Genomic DNA, 21,077 nt, shown 5'->3' with positions numbered 1-21,077 from the left:
TTTTTTTTTTTTTTTTCTTATTAGCTTCTTCATCTTGTTAGGATTTTTTGACAATTCTGTTGAGTCCCATTGCTAGATAAACTTTAAAACCGGTCCGCATGCAATGGCACCCATTGTTACGTCTGTAAACAGTGCATTGCTATGTGACATCTTCTGCACATGCGAGTCGCTTTGGGGACAAAAAATAAATAAATCAGATTTCAGCAAAAAAAAACAACAGCAAAAAAGTCTGTCCAACAAATCAATCAAACAGCTGCAGCTGATCCAGAAGCTGCTGCTCATGTTCTCACTAAAACCAGGAAGATAGAGACATAACACCAGTTTTAAAGTCCCTCCGCTGGCTCCCTGTAGCTCAAAGAATAGATTTTAAAATACTGTTGTTAGTTTACAAATCACTGAACGGTTTAGCACCACAATACATCAAAGATCTGCTGTTGTTGTATCAACCTTCCAGACACTCAGGTCTTCTGGTTCTGGTCTGCTCTGCATCCCCAGAACCAGAAGCAAGAGAGGAGAAGCAGCTTTCAGCATCTATGCACCAAAAATTTGGAACAAACTTCCAGAAAACTGTAAAGCAGCAGAAACCCTGACTTCCTTTAAATCTCAAATAAAAACAAATCCGTTTAGAATTGTATTTGAAACTTAATATGTAACAATGTATTGTTCATTCCATGATGCATGACTTTGTGTTTATGATGTAAAGCACTTTGAAATGCCTTGCTGCGGAAATGTGCTATATAAATAAAGTTTTATTTGATTTTTGATTTGAAGACCTGCTCTGTGAATGTATCCAGCTCATAACAGCTCGCTTCAGTTATTTCTTGAAATGGCAAAACGGCAAAATAAACCGTATTTTTTGTAATAAGTTGTTAAAGCTACTTCCAGTTTCATCAAATTAGTCATCACTTCACATTAATTACTATGTATATTGTTTTTTTTAACTATTACGTTGTCGTGTTTTCACTCAAGGTTGTTATACCCTGACCCTGTTATGTCTCCTGGAGGCTCTTTGAATCTTTTTATTCTTTTGACCAATCCTTCAAGGTGTTTGTTTGATTTTCAAGAGGGGATGTGTAAAGGTCACCATGAGATCAGCCTCATTAACATTTACAGGTGGTTCGACAGAGAAATATGGATGCAACTCTGCAGAGCTTTGCCCAGGGGGCACAAGTGTGAAGCACAGAGGACTGTCACACTCTGATCTCATGACTGCTCAGAGTTGTGTGCGCAGCCTTCCTGGAATCTTATCTGAAGGCTATAATGAACTCGTTCCCCCCCATTTAACATTCCTTTATATCACTAGATCTTGGAACAACTAAGAGGTGGCGAGGATTATTACATGATTTATGTTCTTTTAATGAAGCAAATACACAGAAGCCTATTTATTTGTTCATAAATATATTTATGCAAGTCCATTTAAGCAAATTTCTGGGTCCATTTAAGCAAAATAAGAGAGCAATAAAGTGTTTTGTCTTTTTCTGCTCTGGAGGTGAATGCACTTTATATTTCAGACTTTGATACAAGTCACATTCAGACATTTGCTTATCAGCAAAGACGTCGTTTATACCCGACACTTATTGTGACTTATTGTGACTATAGATTTGACACTATTGCAGCCAAATGCTAACCAGAAACAACAGAGGCCAGTGCAATGAATTAGGGCTGAAACAATTTTGATCGATCCAATCAATTGTGATTAATATGATTAATTATGTTTAATACGGTTAATCAAATTAATTGTAATTAATCATGATTAATCCATTATTGAAATAATTGTCAAATAATTTAGTAATTGATTGTTAACTGTAGTATTCAGACACAAATAGTTTTGTGCATTTAAGATAAAAACATCTTTGTCTGTAAATATGTTTTAGCCAAAACTCCTCAAGGGGCTTTGTTTCAGCTTCACCTGGTTCGGATTTACCAAATGAATGCCATCTTATTACATTTTAGGCAATAAAATATGTATTTTTGTATTTAAAAAAGAACTTGCTTTATTTTACTTGCATTTTTAATATCTCTCTACTATTATGAAAAAGGCACAGATGGTTCAATGGAAAATCTGTAGAATGTTGTTTTATTTTTATCATTAATCGATCACTAAACTAATCGTTTGTTTCAATTAGTCTCAACATACATTATTTTCTGGCTTGACAAGCTCCAGCATTGAAGTTCACACTTGTCAAGGTATTACCAAGGTGATTATCAGATCCCATTGGTTAATGTTCCTCCTAGACATGTCGTTGTTGCTGTCAACCAAGAGACGAAGTGAATTGGATTTGTGATGCTGGCAATCCAAACTGAACCCGGCTCAACCAGCAATTAATCCTGCTTTATGGTGGAGGCCTCGGATGGCTTGTTGAAAGAGAGGAGGCCGTTTAGAAAAGATGGCTGCATGAATAATTGATCTCTCACTTGCAAACTTCAGACATTGAGTAATTTGATCATAAATACCATTATTTATCATTCTACAATATTGTTATTTGAAGTAACACTTCCAGAAAACTGTAAAGCAGCAGATGTGTCGTACCAGGTTACAGCTTTTCATTTTATATGCTTTAGCTCTTTAGCCGTTAGCTCCAGCTGCAGTGTTGTAGAAGCTGCACAGCCCACAAGTATTAATCCTCCTTCCAACTTGATTAGGAAAAAGACACTTAGTTGTTCAATATCTGTCAGTGGATTGTGGGGGTGCATCACCAGCCTTTATTGATGGCTGGTGTTTTGATGTGCCATGATATGGCATTAAATCCTTCATATATTTATTTCTGTTTTACTTTATCAAGGTTTCCCCCTGAAAACTTGCTAAGCCCAGTGGTTGGATCTAGGGCAGTCATTCATCCAGCGGCCTGTCGTGTTTTTGAGTTAAAAAATGTTAAAAGTTGACAGGAAATTAGAAAATATCACTTGATCATCATGTGTTTGTCAAAGGACCGGAAGATTAATAGCTGAACGCAAACTATAAAAGATTTAATAAGTAAGTAAAGCCTGGTGGCCTGCCAGGCTTAAAATACACTGGGGGAAACTGCTTTATTGACAGAAATCTTTAAAAGCTGAATTTAAAAAAAAAAAATTTAGATTATTTGAAGTGCAGTTGTCTAAATTTAAAAGGAACCAATTTAAAAGGAATTAAGGGCTGTCCATTGGAAAGGAGTCATGACAAGAGCCTTGGCTCAGTGTACCATGAACGATGCCCCAGTTCTGAGTCCATGCTTCCAGCTATGCATAAGCAGCGCGCTCATACATCTTTATAGAAAATATCTAAAAGCTGGAAGAGCTTCAAAAATCACTTTACTTAGATTTTATTTCAGCATTCGCTCTGAAAACTACTTCTACCCGCATGAAACCGCTGACCCAAACACTTTGACCCATTCTTGTACTTATTATAATTGTTAGGCCAGATGTCGTCTTGCTATGTATTTTGGCAGCCAGCTCATAGGATAATGGTTACCTCAGTCTTGATGGTATACTTTTTATGGGTACAAACAGGATCTCTGTTGTGAAGGTTTTAGATCGTTGTTTTGAGATGACGGGTGATGAGAGGCAGCATATAAAGAAGAAGAGGGAAAAGAAATGCATATTCAATATTCTGCTCCTGCTATATACATGTGACCACTAAATGTATTCTGTGTCTGACGGGAAGAAATGCACTGGGTTGTATGCTGCCGAGAGGAAGAGGGAGGGAGCGAGGAAGTAAGAGACGGTCAGTGTTGTGAGTTTTTGGCACGGCCTCTAAAGCTCAATTCTTTTGTTGCCCGACATTCTCAGGTACCATAGTTACAGGTTAGCAGCACACAGTTCTGCTTTATTCCTCCTTTTAACTCTTTGCTAGTCTGAGTGGTGGGGGGGATCAGGATAGTTTTAATGAAAACATTTCTCTCAGATTATTGATTGAGTTTTACATTGGCCTCTAGATGAGCAGGACATTACATTCGTCACAGTAAGTCAGTTCCCACATTGACTTGTTCATGACCTCCAGGTGTTTTACCGAGGGACAAATAAAGTTCATTTCTAGGTCTAAGGCCCTTTTGGAGGCATTGGAGTTCAATTTTAAGGTTTTCATCATTACTTATTGATCCGTCTATACTCGGCATTCAGAATATTAGGTCTGTATCTTCGCTGTGGTTGTAGTTATTTTGCAGTCTGCTAGATATCCTGAGGTGTTAAATCAATTAAATGATTAGAGCCTGATACAGTATTGGTGATCAGAATGATAAACTTTAGTTTATGTATTTGATATAAAATGTTCTATTCTTAATAGGATGCTAAAGAAAATTTGCAAGCTGAATGAACCACAGATGAGAACTTGGTTCCTTTTGCGTTTTTGTGACGCTGAAAAGAAGAGCTCATTTGAACTCTTCATTCAGAAACAACTTCCACACCAAAGAGAGTTTGTGTAGACTGGCTGCACTCGGTGTGCTCACCAAGTGGAAATATGTCGCCTTTTTGATAGAGGTGTAGAGATTGTTTTTTGGGTCGAACATTGATCTTTAAAAAGCCTCATTGACCAATACCGATTTCTTATTCTTTTGGGTTTTTTTGTCAACAAAAGTCACTAAATATAGCGACATTGGTAAGCTAGCAACAGTGAGGTGACAACTGTTAACTGTGTACATGCAGATAAGCTTGTCGCAATAATCAATTGACATGATAAATTAAAATGAACTTGATTATTTCCTTTCTGATATTTTCTTGACGAGCAAGTTTATTTACACTTAATGGAGCATTTTATTTGGGATTTTGGTTGTGTGTGGTTTTTATTTTTTTTAAATTTTTTTAGCATTATTTTTTGTAATTTGGATATTTAAAGTGACAACCAGCTCCATTGTTAAGTGTTTTTACAAAATTAAAATTTATTGGTCTTTGAGAGAGCGAACTTGCATTGATATGATATTATAAATACTTGAAAATGGTCTCAAAACAATAATAAACTGTTTATCACAATAACTGCTATGACAATTTATCACCCACAAAATTTATCATGGTGGGTTTACATGCAGAAATGACCTGGCAGGCAGTTTTTCTCAAAGCAGAACAAAAGATAGACGAGATTGGTTTCTCAATCGACTAATTACATACCTCCCAAAAGTAAGGAAATTGAAGCCGATTTATAGGCCGACCTCTTGTTTTTAAGTTTTCGGTAATCCAGTCATCGGTCTTTTACGGTCGTAATACGACAAGTCTTTGAGAAAACAAACTCCCAGATCTTTAATCCAGTGTCTTCATTGTGTCTTGATTAAAAGCAAGGCCGGCGTTCTCTGGGTAATTAGAACACAAGGATTCTTGAGCAGGCCCTGGTTTATTGGGAGACGTTTTGTGTCTGCTGAATGAATCACCCGTAGGCGGTGTCATCAGTAGACAACAAGGTATATATCACTGAGGCCTCTGCCCATCCACTAATCCTCTCCCACACCCCGACCCCTCCTCTCACTTCTTTCTCCCCAGCTTTAGCATAATATCTAGTTTGTCTCAGACACATTCATCTGCCCCCCGAGTGGCGTCTTACAGATTAACAGTGGATGGAGTTTGGAGGCAGCACCCTCGCGCTGATTCACTCAACTTTTAACCGAGGTTGGATCTGTACGCTAACCGTGGCCCTGTAGACTTTGAGACCTGAATGGAAAAATGCACTCGGTGTTGTGAGAGGAAGAGTTTGAGGCGTTGCTGATGACCGAGCTATTGGGGTGGAGGTTGTGGTGACAGCGGTTTGTCCAGGAGATGCCTGAAGGAGCCTTGGTATGTTCCTGTACAAAGCTCTTAAACACAGAGATGAAGAGGAGGACATCCAGGTACAGACTCTGCCGTCCATTGGTCAACCAGTGAAATCACACATTTATCTGAAGTTTCTTCCAGATTCTTGGAATCGTGGCTTTAACTTGGCACGTCACATTGTAGGCACATGTCTTTGTCTCCTCTTTTTATTGCAAGGTGTGCCGACATTGACGGTCGTAACTTAATGTTCAGACTGTTATATAATGATTATTTTTTTATAGGTTTTAGGAATTGTTAAAGTGCTTCGTTGTAATGCAGGTGACAGCGTTTGGGGACTTTCCCTCTTATGCTGGGAGGAATTAATGGGGCTAATCGCTGCTGGGTTTCTCTGAGCTGCACCATAGCAGAGCATGAAAGCATGCTGGCATTCAATCAAAAAGTGTTTTATGAAAACTTGTAGCACTTGTAGAATATTGTGCAATATTGTTTTATTGCCATGAAATATCTAGCGTTCTGAATTCAAGTCTTGGATTTTGTGGTATGTTGGGTTTTGAAGAATCAGTCAGCCCTTTAAAAACCTCAAACTCTGGTCTAAATCCTGGATTAGAGGCACACAGTTACCCCCTGGCCTGTTATTTCATTTGTGGTTTATTACATTCAGAGAACAATGTTGAAACTCTGCAATCCCTTTTGTACTTCAAACTTTTACAGGGTGTCCACACATCCTTAAAATGTCTTAAATTCACGTATCTAAAATTAAGGTCGTAAAATGTCTAAAATTCAATTTGAAAAAGAAATGTTTTTCTTGGCATTAAGTTAATCACAGATCTTAAATTTAGTCTTGGCAGCACAATTCAATCACTTGTATTCTAAGTATTTATTTATTTATCTCCTGGGACTTTTCAGTCAGGCAAAGGTTTGAGTGACTTTTGAGGCTACCGCTAACATACCCGAGCTAATTAACTCTTTGTGCTTCTATCAAATGAGAGCAAATTCGTCACCAGTTGGCTGGATGTAGTTTGTACTTTTCTGTCTTGATATAGGTTTTAAATTCCATTCATAATAGTCTTTAAAAGCTCTTAAAAGTTTTACATTTGAGCTCAAGACTCAAACTCAAATTTGAGTGAAATCTGAAGCTATTCAAAGCAGAGCAGCTCTAAACATCTTGTTGGTTACAAATCTTCAGGGCTTCGTTTCTCACCAACAATTTCTCTTTTTGCTTTTTATTTTTCACAGTCCCAGAAACCCTGGATAGAAAGCACTTTCACCAAGAGGGAATGTGTGTACATACTTCCAGCGTCAAAGGACCCCCACAGGTAAATGGGCCTACCACAGCCTGCTGTGTCTTTTGTTTGGTCCCCATGGAAACTGTGTAATTGCAAGGTGCGAGTCAAAAGTATGCCCGAACGCTAACCACTGCTCTCCAAAGGGTAAATGAGTCTGTTTCAATGTTTACGTCTGTCAGTGTCGGTAATTATATGTTTAAAATGTAGCAGTGGTCATGAACCGGTTTCTTTTTCTTCTTTCTTTTTTTTTTTAAAGCAAGTTATTTTGTGTCATTTGTGCTTTGCGACATTTATCTTTGTACGCTGGCCTTTTCATGACTTCTTCTGTTGACTTGTTATAGTTGGCGTTCATAAAACTCTTTAGAAACTCCTACATATTAATGCTAACAAGTGAACTGGCACAGCTGTAACAATTCAGAAATTTACTCAAACGAAAGTTTTTATCAACACGTGACTCACTTAATGAGTAGAAGATTCCCACGGCTCCACAGATTTACTGTTTAACAGCTTCCTTTGACTGTAAGCCATTGCTGTTACCTTTCCAAGAAGATCAATGCCTCTTTTTCCCCTTCTTAACACATAGTCGCAGTGGATCGCTCTTTTCTTTGTTTTCTTTCATATTAATTATTTTCCACTGACTTTTCTCCACAAACCGCAGTACGTGCTGCTGCTCTTAGATAAAATTTGACATGTTTGGGAACATAACCTTGCTTGACATTAAGCCCAATTCGTTCACATGACCAGAACCCTTGTGAGAGGAAGTTTCTTTGAGGTTTTATAAGTCTTGATTTGAAAGAAAAATTGAAATGCACCAATCTAAGATTTTGTGGTCAAAACTCTAATTTTTGTAAAGCTTTGACTGGGAAATAGATTTTTTATTATTATTATTGTTTTTTTTCAATTTCTATCTATTTTCTGGGTTAGTTTAAAATAAATTCAACAAAAGTTTTTATCAAAATAAAACGAGCAAAACAAAAGGTGGAGGTCAGGAGGGTAGCTCAAAGTTGCAGAGTGGTCTCTACTTATCCAGAGATCTTGAAATATAGTAACATCTTCCAAGCTATTATTCAAAAATGTATCTAGATAAAACCTAACTAAAAAGAATGGCAGCTTATCATCTTTATTCTAAGACAGGTTATCTCTCCTTTGTTAACAGGTTAATGCACCTTATCACAAGATGTAATTTTTTTTCCATCATAGAAATCTGCCTAGGGATGGGAAATAGTGACTTGAATATTTTGCACAACATTTTGTGGTAGTATTTTAATAAGACCATCTACAAATTCTTTACAATCTTTTTTTTTTTTAGGTAATTGCTGTGACTGCAAAACACAACAATCATGGCCTCAAAAACTGACAGCCATTAAAATTAGACTCCATCAGAATACAGTCGCACAAAGGTTGCTGTTTTACTTACTGAACTGTACATTTATCATCATTTCAAATCTATTGATTACTTATTCTCTTAAAGAACCAGGAGTTGAGGGAGAAAATCACAATCCAGACAATATAATAAGTTAAAGAAAAAAGAATTTTGTAACAATACGATAGACACAGCTAAGATTGCAAATTTAATTTGTTTAAAAGTAAAAAGCTCTGATTTGCTATTGTACCGGGTTGTTAAATCATTGATTTATAATAACTACACAGGAGCCTAAAATAGCTGTTCAATCATTTATGTTAATCTAGAGGTAGCAGAAAGCAGCCCGTGTTACACAGCTCTGCAGTGAAAACATTTGTTACTTGTATTTCTGAAAATAAAAGTTGAGCCTCTTGGATTAGCGATGACCCCCTGTAGCGTTGGTTGACCCTTCCCTGTGCTCTGAGAATTAAAGACGGCCAACATTTCCTAGTGCAGCATGTTCCAGAAGAGTTTGACTTTTCAGAAAGACAAACCAGATAACCACGTCTATTTGAAGACACCTCCTCCCTTGTTTGTCTGTTTGAACGTGCCTCCATTTCCTCTCTGAAAGATTCTTATATCTTTTGTGGCGTGATGTGCCAACCCAACTGCGTGCGATGCAGATACGACACAGAAATGCAGTCAGTTGACGACTCTGCACCAGTGCAGCACAGTTAAATGTACAAACAGCTTTACAAGCTCGGTCAAACATGTAAAAATAACAAAACTTTAGTTTGTCCAGTCAGTTCAGTTAGGAGTATAACGTAACTGAAATGGCTCATCAGGTCCGGTTCATTCAGAATGAACTTCCTCTTTGAAGAGTGTGTCAGATCATGTGCAAAAACTGGTGGCTTTCCATCTTGAATCAAAACCCAGTAAAACTGGACTCTGTGTGTATCTAACAGATGGCCTACCTCACTATCCGCCCTCCCCCCAAAGCAACTGCAAACGTTTGACTCTACTGCTACCCAATAAACTTTCCATAGCTCCAGTGCATTCCATTAAAATGAATGATAATCGTGTTTGTGTAATTTTGCTCCCTAGATGCCTGCCAGGATGCCAGATTTGCCAGCAGTTGGTCCGGTAAGTGTTTTCCTTTAGAACATTATGTGACATAGTCCTTTTCCTCAACAGGACGATCAACCTGTCGGGGAGATTCCTTTTATGTCAACCTTTTATTGACGGCATAAAAAAAAAAATGTCTCTTAACTGTTAATCCCATAAAGCAACAAAACCTCCTTTTGTTGCTTTTGCAGCTTTTGCTCTCGCAGAGATAAAAAGTAGTCCAGTCTGAAGTTTTGTTCTCTGATGTTGCATTTTACAATCACATTTCAAAATCTTCATTGAACCCGTAGCAGATTCAAGTTTCTTCTGTTTTTGTTTTTTTAAATTTGCGTTGCCTCCATATTGTCACTTGATCCCCTTTGGCGTGGCGAGCTCATAAAAAGTGAAATTCCAGGAAGTAGAACAAGTTTGCATGAGCTCCAGGGTACTGTGTGTACATGTCTGACTGGAACAAGGTGCTTATGTTGCCTGCCATGAAGTTGCACTTGTTCCTCTTTCCCTCATTTTTAATATAAAATCTTAAGAGAAGCTCATAAGCTGCGGAAAAGTCTTCAAATAATCTATTATAATGCCTTAGTAGTTTTAGAGCAGATGGGTTTTTTTAATTAAAGAAGCAGAAATTTAGTTTTCTGCTTTTATTTCTGAATTGATATATATTTTTTTGTGTTGCCATTTTCCCATTTGAAATGCTTATGTAGTGACTCCCTACTGCCTCCCCCCAGGTGCTGCTGTGGACGGCTGGTTCGGCAGCATGCCGGCTTCACAGCCAGCTTGGCCACAAAGTACTCGGATGTGAAGTTGGGTGAAAATTCCAGCCTGCCCGATCCAGAGGAGTGGTCTGTGGAAAAACACACAGAAGCGAGTCCAACCGATGCCTATGGTGTCATCAACTTCCAGGGAGGGTCTCACTCATACAGAGCCAAGGTAGGTGGGCCCGGCTTCCTCTGCTGGAACGCCTTGTTTCCTTTTCCGTGAAGTTATCACTATGCTGCAAGTGGGGCCTTTTATTTGTTTCTATGTGGATTCTGGTTTTATTTCTGATTGATTGAAGCTCTTGATTAAAAAGTTTTCTTGCATAACCAGTTTCAAAACGAATAAAAAGATGCGCATCGAGCAGCGCAGATCTCATTGTGTTGCGTTCCTCTTTTTCTTTTTTTTTTTCTTCTCTACAAACTTGGACAGTACGTGCGTTTGTCCCATGACACTCGACCGGAGAGCATCCTTCGGCTAATGCTGAAGGAGTGGCACATGGAGCTTCCCAAGATCCTCATCTCTGTCCACGGAGGAGTTCAAAACTTTGAGCTGCACCCTCGCATCAAGCAGGTGGTGGGCAAGGGCCTCATCAAAGCTGCAGTCACCACCGGCGCCTGGATCCTCACAGGAGGCGTCAACACAGGCATGTAGAGTGAAATGGAGTGGGGGTATTATCTTCTGCAAAGCTGCTGAAAACTCTGACAACAGGACCTGTATTCAGTCTGTTTTAAATCTGCATAATTTCAGCAGAGTCGTCCATTGGGGTTTTTTGTTGTTGATTTTTTTTTGCAATTCAAATCATGCCGTCAATCTTTCAAGACAATTTCCACAAAATATTGACTCGTTGGTTGATTTCAACTGACGATTGTTTTAGTAGATGATTATTCCAGCAATTAATTGATCAATCAGATATAACATTGGACACAGTCTGCAGATTTTTCATTTAACCACTTTAATATTAGAAATGCACTGAAAGATGCAAATCAAAAATAATTATCCTTTTGTGAAGAAAATCAACTTTTCATTGCCTGAAATGTAATGATGTAGTTTCATCATTTGTTGATTGAGTAACTTTAGCATTAACAGATTTAATAATTGAATAGCAAAAATAAAAAACTAAAACATTGGAGAGTTTTAGGTATTGCTAAGATTCTGCAAAGTGATGAGTTTTTGACAGAACAGATTCATAAAGTTTATATATATTGTACAGTTTTTGGCAAGTGGCCTTTTTTTTGACAATCAATAACTGAACGAGTTGCAGATTATTTCAGTAATTGATTAATCACTATTAATCTAATGAATTGTTACATCCCTGATTCCAACATGGCTGCTGCTGTGCTGGTTGCACAAAGGCTGCTGTCCTTCACTTGGAGACAATGCTAACGTTTTGCCTTCATGTAGCTGAATGAAGTTGGATGACAAGATCACTTATCTTGTATTTAAATCAGTTTATGCGAGGGCCGCGTCACTCGGCTCTAGTAAAAGCAACAGTAGATGTACATTGTAAACATCTACGTTTCGCCGCCGTGAGGCCGATGCGCTGATGCAGCAGAAGTCCTAATACCGGTCTTAGAGCATGTTATTAGGCTGTGAAATGCGGCTGAGCTCTGTCTGCAGCCGCAGCAAGATGCTAAGACGCTGTGGTCTGATCATAGTGTTTAAGTCATTACTCATGAGGTCAATTACCAACACCAGTGATTACTTTCAATGCCTCAGTGGCACCCTGGCCACCTGGGATAGTTGTCTACTTTGCAAATTATTGCTGAATCAAAGAGGTCTGATAGCAGAGCCCTGGGGTTCATCAGGAAGTCCACCACTCTCGTCATGTAGAGGCAATTCTGGTCATGGAGTTCTCTGATGCGGCTTTTGTCGGTGTCTGCACTGCTTGGTGGACTTTTATTGATTTTTAATTGTACTTTTTCTTTGATATTGTTAAATGAAAGAGTGTTTTATATTTCCAAAGGTGTTGCGAAGCATGTGGGGGACGCACTTAAAGAACACTGCTCAAGGTCATCAAAGAAAATTTACACAATTGGAGTCGCACCGTGGGGAGTCATTGAAAACCGGAGTGATCTTATTGGCAGAGACGTAAGACACGCCTCTTAATTCTTGATCTCGGGTCATTTCAAGAACTCTGCTTATATCTCTGCTTATTTCTTCTATTTTACCCCCCAAATGCAGATTATTGTCCCATATCAGACCCTGCTGAATCCTCTCAGCAAGCTAAACGTTCTCAACAACCTGCATTCCCATTTCCTGCTGGTGGATGACGGGACGGTGGGCCGATATGGGGCTGAGGTCAAACTCAGGCGGGACCTGGAGAAACACGTTAACCTGCAAAGAATACACGCAAGTAAGGAAAGGTCGCAGTTAATTTGATAAAACAACAAAACGTGAGGAAAAGCTTTAGTTTTTTTAAGTGGGGAAAAAAAGAAATTGCTTTAAGAGGTTTTTCTTGTTTTTTTTTAATTAAAATTACAACAATGTCTTGAAAAAGTGTTCATAAGCCTGTTAAATTTATTTTCATACTGTCATATCACAACCACAGATGTTTTGGGATTTTCTCTGATGGAATAGAGCGTAATGAGGTTGTAGATAAATATGTGATGGAAGGTGAACAATGTCCAGTTTTCAGAATTTTGTGCAAAAATCTTCAAACCTCTGTCTCAATTCGGTCAAATGAAGTGGATTATAGTGCAGGGAATTCTGGGTAAATGCAACCAAAACAAATGTGAGTCGAGGCACTAGTCCTACAACTGCTAAAATCTGACACTACTCCATTTTGTTTAAATTTTGTGAAGAAAGAAGTTATCATGTCTTCTTTGGAGGGTTTGTGTCTGTTCCCCTCAGTGGTTCTTGGTACAGCGCCACCACAGACAAGGAGGGGAATCAGATATTCAATCATCTTGACTCTGTCAAACGATAGAGTTTGACAGAGTTCAGTGCCTCAGCTAACTGCATCAGCTAAAAATGTAACAAATGTCGCAATTTTTGTCCCAAATCAAACTGCGTCTACCAGATTATCAGGTGGGAAAACATTGACTTGAATTCTTTGAGGTGTTGAAAGTAGACCTGTACCAGAGAGGGTTGCATTTCCCACAAGGACTTTTAATCACTACTGACTTCAGTGGCAGTTTGATGTAAACTGTGTGGTAGCAGCGAGATTAGTATCATCACCTCAACCTCTCGCATAGTGCCTGCAGAGCACAGCTACTTTAAAAAACAAAAAACAAGAGGGACTTCAGCAGGTTTTCTGCAACACTTGTAGGCTCTGGGTTTGCAAATGTGTGTTTTAGTAAAAAGCACACCAAAAAAATGTGTCTCTAAATTCACTGTTTTGCCCTTCTTTTGTTTGTTTTGTGTGTTTTAGGAATTGGTCAGTGTGTTCCTGTCGTTGCGCTGATTTTTGAGGGCGGTCCAAACGTGATCCTGACTGTGCTGGAGTACCTCCAGGAGAGCCCTCCTGTCCCTGTGGTGGTGTGTGAGGGGACGGGCCGTGCTGCTGACATATTGGCCTACGTCCACAAGCAGACAGAGGAGGGGGGGTAGGTTAAACACACAGAGGACAAATGAAAAATAAAAAGTAGACCGCTCAAATGACTGTTTCCCGGTCAAAGCCGGTCATTAATAAATTAAATTACTGATAGTTGAGAAAAAGGCAAAATCTGAATAAAAAAAGAACAATAATGAACAATTTGCATGGCATACATTATGTAGTATATTTTTAAAAGCAAAATTGTTAGCATGTTGAAAGTTTAAAAGATTCACATTCTGAATTTTTTGTTATCAAATCTGTAACGGCTGCCTGAGGTTAAACCACAGTAATCTGCCAGCGATGTTTACTCAATTTCATTTTTCCTGCAAGTCGCAGTCTGACTCACGGAAGCCAGAATTTAGGACACAAGATTAGCATGTTTGTGTGAAAAAAGATTTGCGTAGGTCCATAATAGCGAGCCAGCCCGAGTGGACTGAGATTCCTTCAATACTTGAATTTAATTTCTTCAGTGAATAACATTAAAAGTACCTCTAGTATGTTTTTACATCTCTTTGTTGGAAATGATGTGGAATCTGTCCTTTTTTTCCCAATCATTCCACCTGTTGTTGCTCATTGACAGGCAGCAAACGGAAAGAAGACTCGACTCCAGTGTGTCACTCTATTAGCTCAGCCAAAAACATTAATGCCAAACTAAGTTTATCTTGGCAATAAAAATATAATGCAAAATATGTGGATTTATTGTCCACAGTTGAATCTTTTTTTTATTACTATTAGTTTTCAGTTTTTTCTTTTAAGTTGCGTAAAAGTGTCAGGTGAATTGTTGGCGCCTATTTCAATAATGAAATAGTTTACCGTTTACCGCAGAGTGTTTTTGCAAATGATTTTCAAATGGTGGATTTAGGCAACCTTTCACGTTTCCATAAAAGAAAATGTCTCTGTGACCTGGTCCTTTACTGATCTGGAATTGATTGTATTTTTGGGTTTGACTGATGGATAGCCTTTAAAAAAAACTTGCTGATTCTGGTCAACAACAGATTTGCATTTCTCGTCATCCCTAAAAGACTTGAAACTGAACTGAGGAGTTTTTTTTTTTGTTCTATAAAATCAAGACTTCATTCTTACCCTTTTTATATCAAAGCCCCAGACATCCAACAGGGATGTAAATTAGTTAACCATATCTCCTGGAGACTTTCTAAACATTCGTTTGGTATGTGGGTTATCTCACTCCTCTTGTTGCAGCCTGTCTAGTTTCTTCGAAATGAAAGTTGTAGTTCTTGGAACTTGGCAAAATATCCTCCGTGCTCCACATTCTTTAATCTTGTGGCAACAGGTTGGTGTTTGCCGTATCCTGCAGGAGCCAAAAACACACCTGCCTCACAGCAAATGTTTTGACTTTAAATCGGACCAATATGGGTGTTAATGAGGAACTCATAATGGACAAAACTGAGTCAAATTCTTTGACTATTTGATCAGTTTAGTGCAGCTTGTAAAACACTTCAGATATGGAATCAATCATTACGGTAGTAGAACATCAGGTAAAAGCTGTAATCTAGAGTTCATATTACCTGCTGAAGGAGTCAAAATCCAACTTGCACCACATTTTATGGCGTCGTGTGTGACTCTAATTGTCACTCCGCAGCGGTCTTCCGGACGGGGTGGAGACGGACATCATCGCAACCATCAAGAAAACGTTCAACTTCAGCCAGAACGAAGCCATCCATCTCTTTCAGAAGCTCATGGAGTGCATGAGGAGCAAAGAACTGGTAAAATGTTGCAGCTGTTTTATGTTGTAAAAAATGTTAATAGCTGACAGCAAATTTTAGAAATAACCTTCAACAGCAAAGAAAATACAGCAGCGGACTAAATAAAGCTATTCTTTTGGTGTGTTCTACATGTATAATCAAATGACATTATCTTTTTAAATAGATAATTGTCTGCTAAAGATTGTTTTATGATATGGAAACCTAACTCTACCCATCTTTGCCATCACTGTAACTAGTGCATCTAAAAAAAAAACATTTAAAGTAAATAAACGATGTTTAGCCTGGTGGTCTGCCAGGCTTATAATACACTGGGGAAACCCTGATTATTATCATTATTATTATTACACAGGATCTATTTGGATGCGTCATGCACACTCAGCCAGGTATAACAGCAGACTGAAAATGGTTCAATAAACTGAATCTAATGAAAAGTAAACGCTGCAGACCAGAGGAGTTGGGCATCTCAGTCATAAACTGCGAGTGACTGCAACCCCGGCCTCCCCTTTCCCCTGGGGGCTTTAGGAAATAAACAGAGAATAATGTTTTCACTGAGTCAAGTCTTTTTGCAGTGAACTTTGACCCTGTGTTTGTTTAGTCTATTGATGTACATTTTGGCAAATTTACATCACGAAACTCTGCAGATTTTTGATGAGAAACAAAAAAGCAGGTGACGAAATTTCATGATGGTAATTGTTTTTAAAATGATAAATCAGCTATTTAGTGACGCAGACTGTTTTTTTGTTGTTGTTTTTTTGTTTGTTATAAAATGACATGAACAAGGAATGCAAAGCCACATGTTTTGTACCACAGTAATCTTAACTTGCTCGAAATATCTTAGTGTTGTCCCAGTTCAAGTGTACTAACTTATAACAACTTTTCAACTCGATATAGGATTTTGTTTCAAGTCAATAACTACTTAATATTGACATGAAAGTGCAGGTTATAATACGCAAGTGGAACAAAGCGTTTGAACTTATGAGGAAAATGTTTTGCTCCACTGGCAAAACTGGCAGATTATTTCATTTCTAACAAGCACGTTTGTTTAATCAACATTAAGGAGCTATTGACTCAAACCAAGCTTCTATCTCTTACTTAGTTCAAGTGTATTTGCACTAGAACCTAGACCAATTCTTGGTTAATTTAGTGTTTTATCAGTGTAAGTCATAGTAACGCTCATGGCGTCGCCGATGGCAGCCGAGGACCCCGGCGTTAGCAGTACAAACGGATGCCTGGGTGAAATAACGAGAAACATCTGGGCACGGCATGTGGGAACCTGGTAACGATCCGATCTTGTTTCTTGGTCAACAGATCACCGTGTTTCACATCAGCTCTGAGGAACACCAAGACATCGATGTAGCTATTCTGAGGGCCTTGCTCCAAGGTTTGTGAAACGGCTGCTTACTAAACCATCGTATTCCTCGGCTCGTCTAATAAAAGAGGAAAAATAGATTAGATGAAGTCCTATGTCTTTTTTTGGAGTTTAATATTGCCTTTTTTTTACTGTTTTCATTCTGATATGGATATGCTTTGAGAACACAGTTCCCCCTCTGTGCCCTTCTCTTTGTCCTCTCGTTGAGATCAGGTTGCTCACATTCACATGAACTCCCCGTTCCAACTGTTTGAGTCTCGTGTCTTTCAGTCCTTGCGTTAGAGATGCAGGGATTCTACTTTACTCTAACGAAGTAGGAGCGAATTCCTCGGAGCACATTTTTGCCGCTCGTTCACCCTCATTCCAGGTCATCCCTGCTAAGATTGGAATATTTGCCTTTAACTACTTAACGGTTCAGAGAAACCAGTTTAGACATTCAAGACATCCAGTCAAGCACGAAATGTCTTTCTCTAAGGTGCAGTTGCCTTTGTTTGATAGAAATCTGTTGTTAAAAAGACCTCAAAGTATTCAAAGCTTTTAAAGTCATTAAATAATACACAAAGCTTTTCTGTTTACCACTACAAGATGCAGCTTATGCAATAGATTGCTCATTAAATTAGAAAAGGAAGAAGCAACATGCATATAAAGATGCAAAGTTTGCCAAAAGATTTTACATTTCTATTGACATTGTAATTTGGCATCCAGATCGTGAATTGTTTATCGAAGCTGCTAATCCTGTTATTTAATGATCAAATCAGACATCTACGCTGTTTTATTTGACAAAATAATGTTTTTCAGTAAACCTGCCAACTCAAAATTGAGAAACTTTTAAAGAATAAAAAAAGGTCTCCTTAAATAGTGTTATTTTGGCAAATGCCCAAATGTTTCTAATAAATATTTTAAGAAACGGACTGATTTTATCTTAGAGATGTAACTCACTATTATTTAAGTGATGGGTTATTCTGACGATTAATCAAATAAAAAAAAGGGCACATTCTGTAGATTTTTTTATAACTAAGATTATTTTACACAATATTAGAAATGCATAAGAAAATAAAAATAATCCAAATTCTTTTAAAAATAAAAGCATCATAACCACATGAAGGTTTGTGCTGTCTAGAATAATATAGCGGACTGAAAAGACTATTGTGAAAGACCGTATCACTCTTTGTGAACAGATGAAATGCATTTTCTTCACGTTTTTAAATAAAAATTAGAATGGAGAAAAAAATACCAATTCTATTGCCTAAAATACAATAAAATAGCTCGATCATTTCACAGTAAACCAAATATATCTGAGGCTTGACAATTTTTTGGATTAGCTTAATAGTTGGATAGCAAAAGTAGACTTAAAGAAGTTCATTGCTTTTATTAATTTTATTATGCAGGATTTGAATCAAGATGAGGATTACAGTTTTTACAAATGCAAAAACAACAAATCCCTCTCAGTTGGCTATGAAAATCGACGTCAATAATTGTGATGACTTGACCTAATGATGATTTCAGTTGGACGGCTTACAAAGCCGATCATATGAAAGAGATCAGCTCTCTTGGATTAAGCTCATCTAATCTGTTGCTCTTTGTGTGTAAGTGACTGTATTATCCTTTTCCAGCTGCCTAACTAAAAACGCAGTTAATATTTCATCACCTGTTTTCAAGCAAGTGCATTTACATGAGCTGCTTAATGGCGGCTCTGTGTGTTTCAGGCACAAACGCATCTGCCTTCGATCAGCTGGTCCTGACTTTGGCCTGGGATCGCGTAGACATTGCCAAGAATCACGTGTTTGTGTACGGACAGCAGCTTCTGGTATGTCTATGGATTTGTTTGCGTATGTGTGAGTGAGTGTGTGAGAGAAGAGCCACGGCTCCCAGGGACGTTTGCTCAGCTAAAAACCTTCGGACTCACCCAGAACGACCTCAGAGTCCCCGCTGGCCGTGGTTTGTAGGGCAGGCTGCCAGGAACTGCTTGTCTTGACTGTAACATGAACCCTGTTACATTTGCCTTCTTGAGCGACTCTGCAGGCCTGTGTTTATTTTAAAACTGGAGTTTTGCGTAAATGAGAGGATGGATATTTATTTAGTTTTTGGGGGGGGTTTTGGTCCTTTTTCCCCAATATGTTTTGTTTTCTAAACACCGTTTTGCTACAACAATGCACTTCATAGCTGGTTTGTGTTTGAAGGTGAGCTCTTTGGAGCAAGCCATGCTGGATGCTCTCGTCATGGACAGGGTGGACTTTGTGAAGCTGCTCATAGAAAACGGCGTCAGCATGCACCGTTTTCTCACCATCAGTCGGCTGGAGGAGCTCTACAACACGGTAGCCTTGTGAAACGCTCCCTACTTCATCAATAAATAAGAACCCGTAAGTGGAGAGCTTTGTTTAAATCTAATTTTTCTTTTTTTTTTTTCCCCCAGAAACAACCTCCCAACAACCCAACTCTCCTCCACCTGGTTAGAGACGTCAAACAGGTAGTGGATTGTTTATGGCGTCGATCGGTCGATGTGAAGCGGGATCTTGCTAACATTTTGTGGTTTTTGTACGCAGAGTAATCTTCCCCCAAATTATAAAATCACTTTGATCGACGTGGGCCTCGTCATCGAGTTTCTGATGGGCGGGACTTACAGGTGCAACTACACCAGGAAGCGCTTCCGAATCATTTACAACAATCTCCACGGCAACAATAGGGTGGGTGGGAAAAGAAGCTAATTCTGGTTCTGACCTACTAAATGTAACTTTTCAAGAGAAGTATTGTCTTTTATTACAATGTTGTCATTTATTGCAGCAATACTGACAAGGAGAATACAGTGTAGGACTGTGTGACTATATCTGACTCATCAGATGGGCTGGTTTAGTACATTAGCTAAATTAGCATTCAGTTGTATCACTAAAATCTCCTGGAATTTAGTCATCAAAAATACAGTTTTTTATTTGTGGTGTCCTGGAATGAATTATGGAGAAGAGACCACAAATTAGTCTATCAACCATATCCAAGGCTATTTATTAAGTTTTACAAAAACCACGAGAGTCAATCACTGTTTATTGATCGAAACTAGCCTGTTTTCCCTTGATTTTGTGATTACTAGCCATTTGCGGTCATCATGGCTTTACCTGATGAAGTTGTGATAGGAGATGCTCCAACTCCACCTAAATCGGTACAAATGGTAACGGATATATCAACAATATATAAGCTCTGCAACTTGTTTCACTGAAGGAGGCAGAAAGCATCGCTCTAACAACCAATTACCATCACAGTGCACACTATCGATAGCTACTGGGATATGATACATGATGTACTGGAGGCCAAGCAAAGCTGAAGCATTTCCTCAATATTTAAAGAAATTTAAGAAATCAAAAAATGGCTTTAATTTGTGTCAAAAATCTGTGAAAATGCAGAGTAAAGGAATTTTGGTCTGAAGTTCTCCTTAAATTGTTAAACTCCTTTCTTGTTCTCGTGAACTCATTGTTTCGTCTCTTCTCGTGGGTTTGTGACCCAGTGATCCCTTCATTTTCTGATAGATTCAAAAAGTCCTACTTCTGTCAAAGACCTCAATCACATTTTTTTTTCTTTTATGTGTAATAATACGTGGCAGGGAGGTAAGTGAAGGATTTTTAAGACCTAATTTCAATAATGGAACCTGTCTTTGAGGTTGAGACAAAGTGGAGGAAAGTGACTCTGGTAATATTTGTATTGCACAGAGATCAGGTCGCCACGCCGCGGGTCCCGGATCTCATCTGAGGAAGAATCACGAGACTTTCAGCATGCAGGCCGACAAGAAGGAGAAGACGAGACACAATCACTTCATCAAGACGGCGCAGCCGTACAAGCCCAAGGTAAAGCCCTGCTGTTCAGTACAAAAAGACGAGACTTCTTCCAAACACGTTCCTGAAAAACAGGTTTTCAGTCTTTCTGCTTTGATGAAATCGCCGGTAAAGCCTTGCTTCTCTCCTCAGCTGGAGAATACTGCTGAGCAGAACAAGAAAAGAAGCAAGGAGGAGATCGTGGACATCGACGACCCGGAGACCCGGCGCTTCCCCTACCCTTTTCACGAGCTCTTAGTTTGGGCAGTGCTCATGAAGAGACAGAAGATGTCTCTCTTCTTCTGGCAGCACGGCGAGGAGAACATGGCCAAGGCACTGGTGGCTTGTAAACTCTGCCGCTCCATGAGCTACGAGGCAAAGAAGAGCGATGTGGTGGACGACACCTCAGAGGAACTCAAAGAGTACTCAAAGTGAGG

The 21,077-nt window shown here is 38.8% G+C and overlaps 1 protein-coding gene across 5 annotated transcripts in view; it reads left to right on the top strand.

Annotated features, from left to right (window-relative positions):
- Positions 1-21,077, top strand: part of trpm7 (transient receptor potential cation channel, subfamily M, member 7) — a 39,810-nt gene that overhangs the window by 2,311 nt on the left and 16,422 nt on the right. For 2 of the 5 annotated variants that reach the window (XM_055044874.1, XM_055044872.1), the window contains exons 1-16: positions 5,615-5,786; positions 6,946-7,025; positions 9,442-9,480; positions 10,185-10,386; positions 10,645-10,858; positions 12,179-12,303; positions 12,397-12,568; positions 13,586-13,760; positions 15,351-15,474; positions 16,783-16,855; positions 18,550-18,650; positions 19,024-19,158; positions 19,257-19,310; positions 19,387-19,527; positions 20,539-20,673; positions 20,794-21,071. In XM_055044874.1, coding sequence (XP_054900849.1) covers positions 5,736-5,786; positions 6,946-7,025; positions 9,442-9,480; positions 10,185-10,386; positions 10,645-10,858; positions 12,179-12,303; positions 12,397-12,568; positions 13,586-13,760; positions 15,351-15,474; positions 16,783-16,855; positions 18,550-18,650; positions 19,024-19,158; positions 19,257-19,310; positions 19,387-19,527; positions 20,539-20,673; positions 20,794-21,071 — 2,099 coding nt within the window. In that variant the 5' untranslated portion in view covers positions 5,615-5,735. Of the gene's footprint in view, positions 1-5,602; positions 5,787-6,945; positions 7,026-9,441; positions 9,481-10,184; positions 10,387-10,644; positions 10,859-12,178; positions 12,304-12,396; positions 12,569-13,585; positions 13,761-15,350; positions 15,475-16,782; positions 16,856-18,549; positions 18,651-19,023; positions 19,159-19,256; positions 19,311-19,386; positions 19,528-20,538; positions 20,674-20,793; positions 21,072-21,077 lie in introns of those variants that run through there. The other 3 variants (XM_055044876.1, XM_055044875.1, XM_055044873.1) reach the window with 3 other exon arrangements.

The sequence above is a fragment of the Poeciliopsis prolifica genome, unplaced genomic scaffold (genome assembly GCF_027474105.1).
Source record: "Poeciliopsis prolifica strain line A6 unplaced genomic scaffold, Auburn_PproV2 SCAFFOLD021, whole genome shotgun sequence".
NCBI lineage: Eukaryota > Metazoa > Chordata > Actinopteri > Cyprinodontiformes > Poeciliidae > Poeciliopsis > Poeciliopsis prolifica.
Note: the sequence above shows the minus strand (reverse complement) of the source record. Positions and strands in the feature narration are given on the sequence as shown.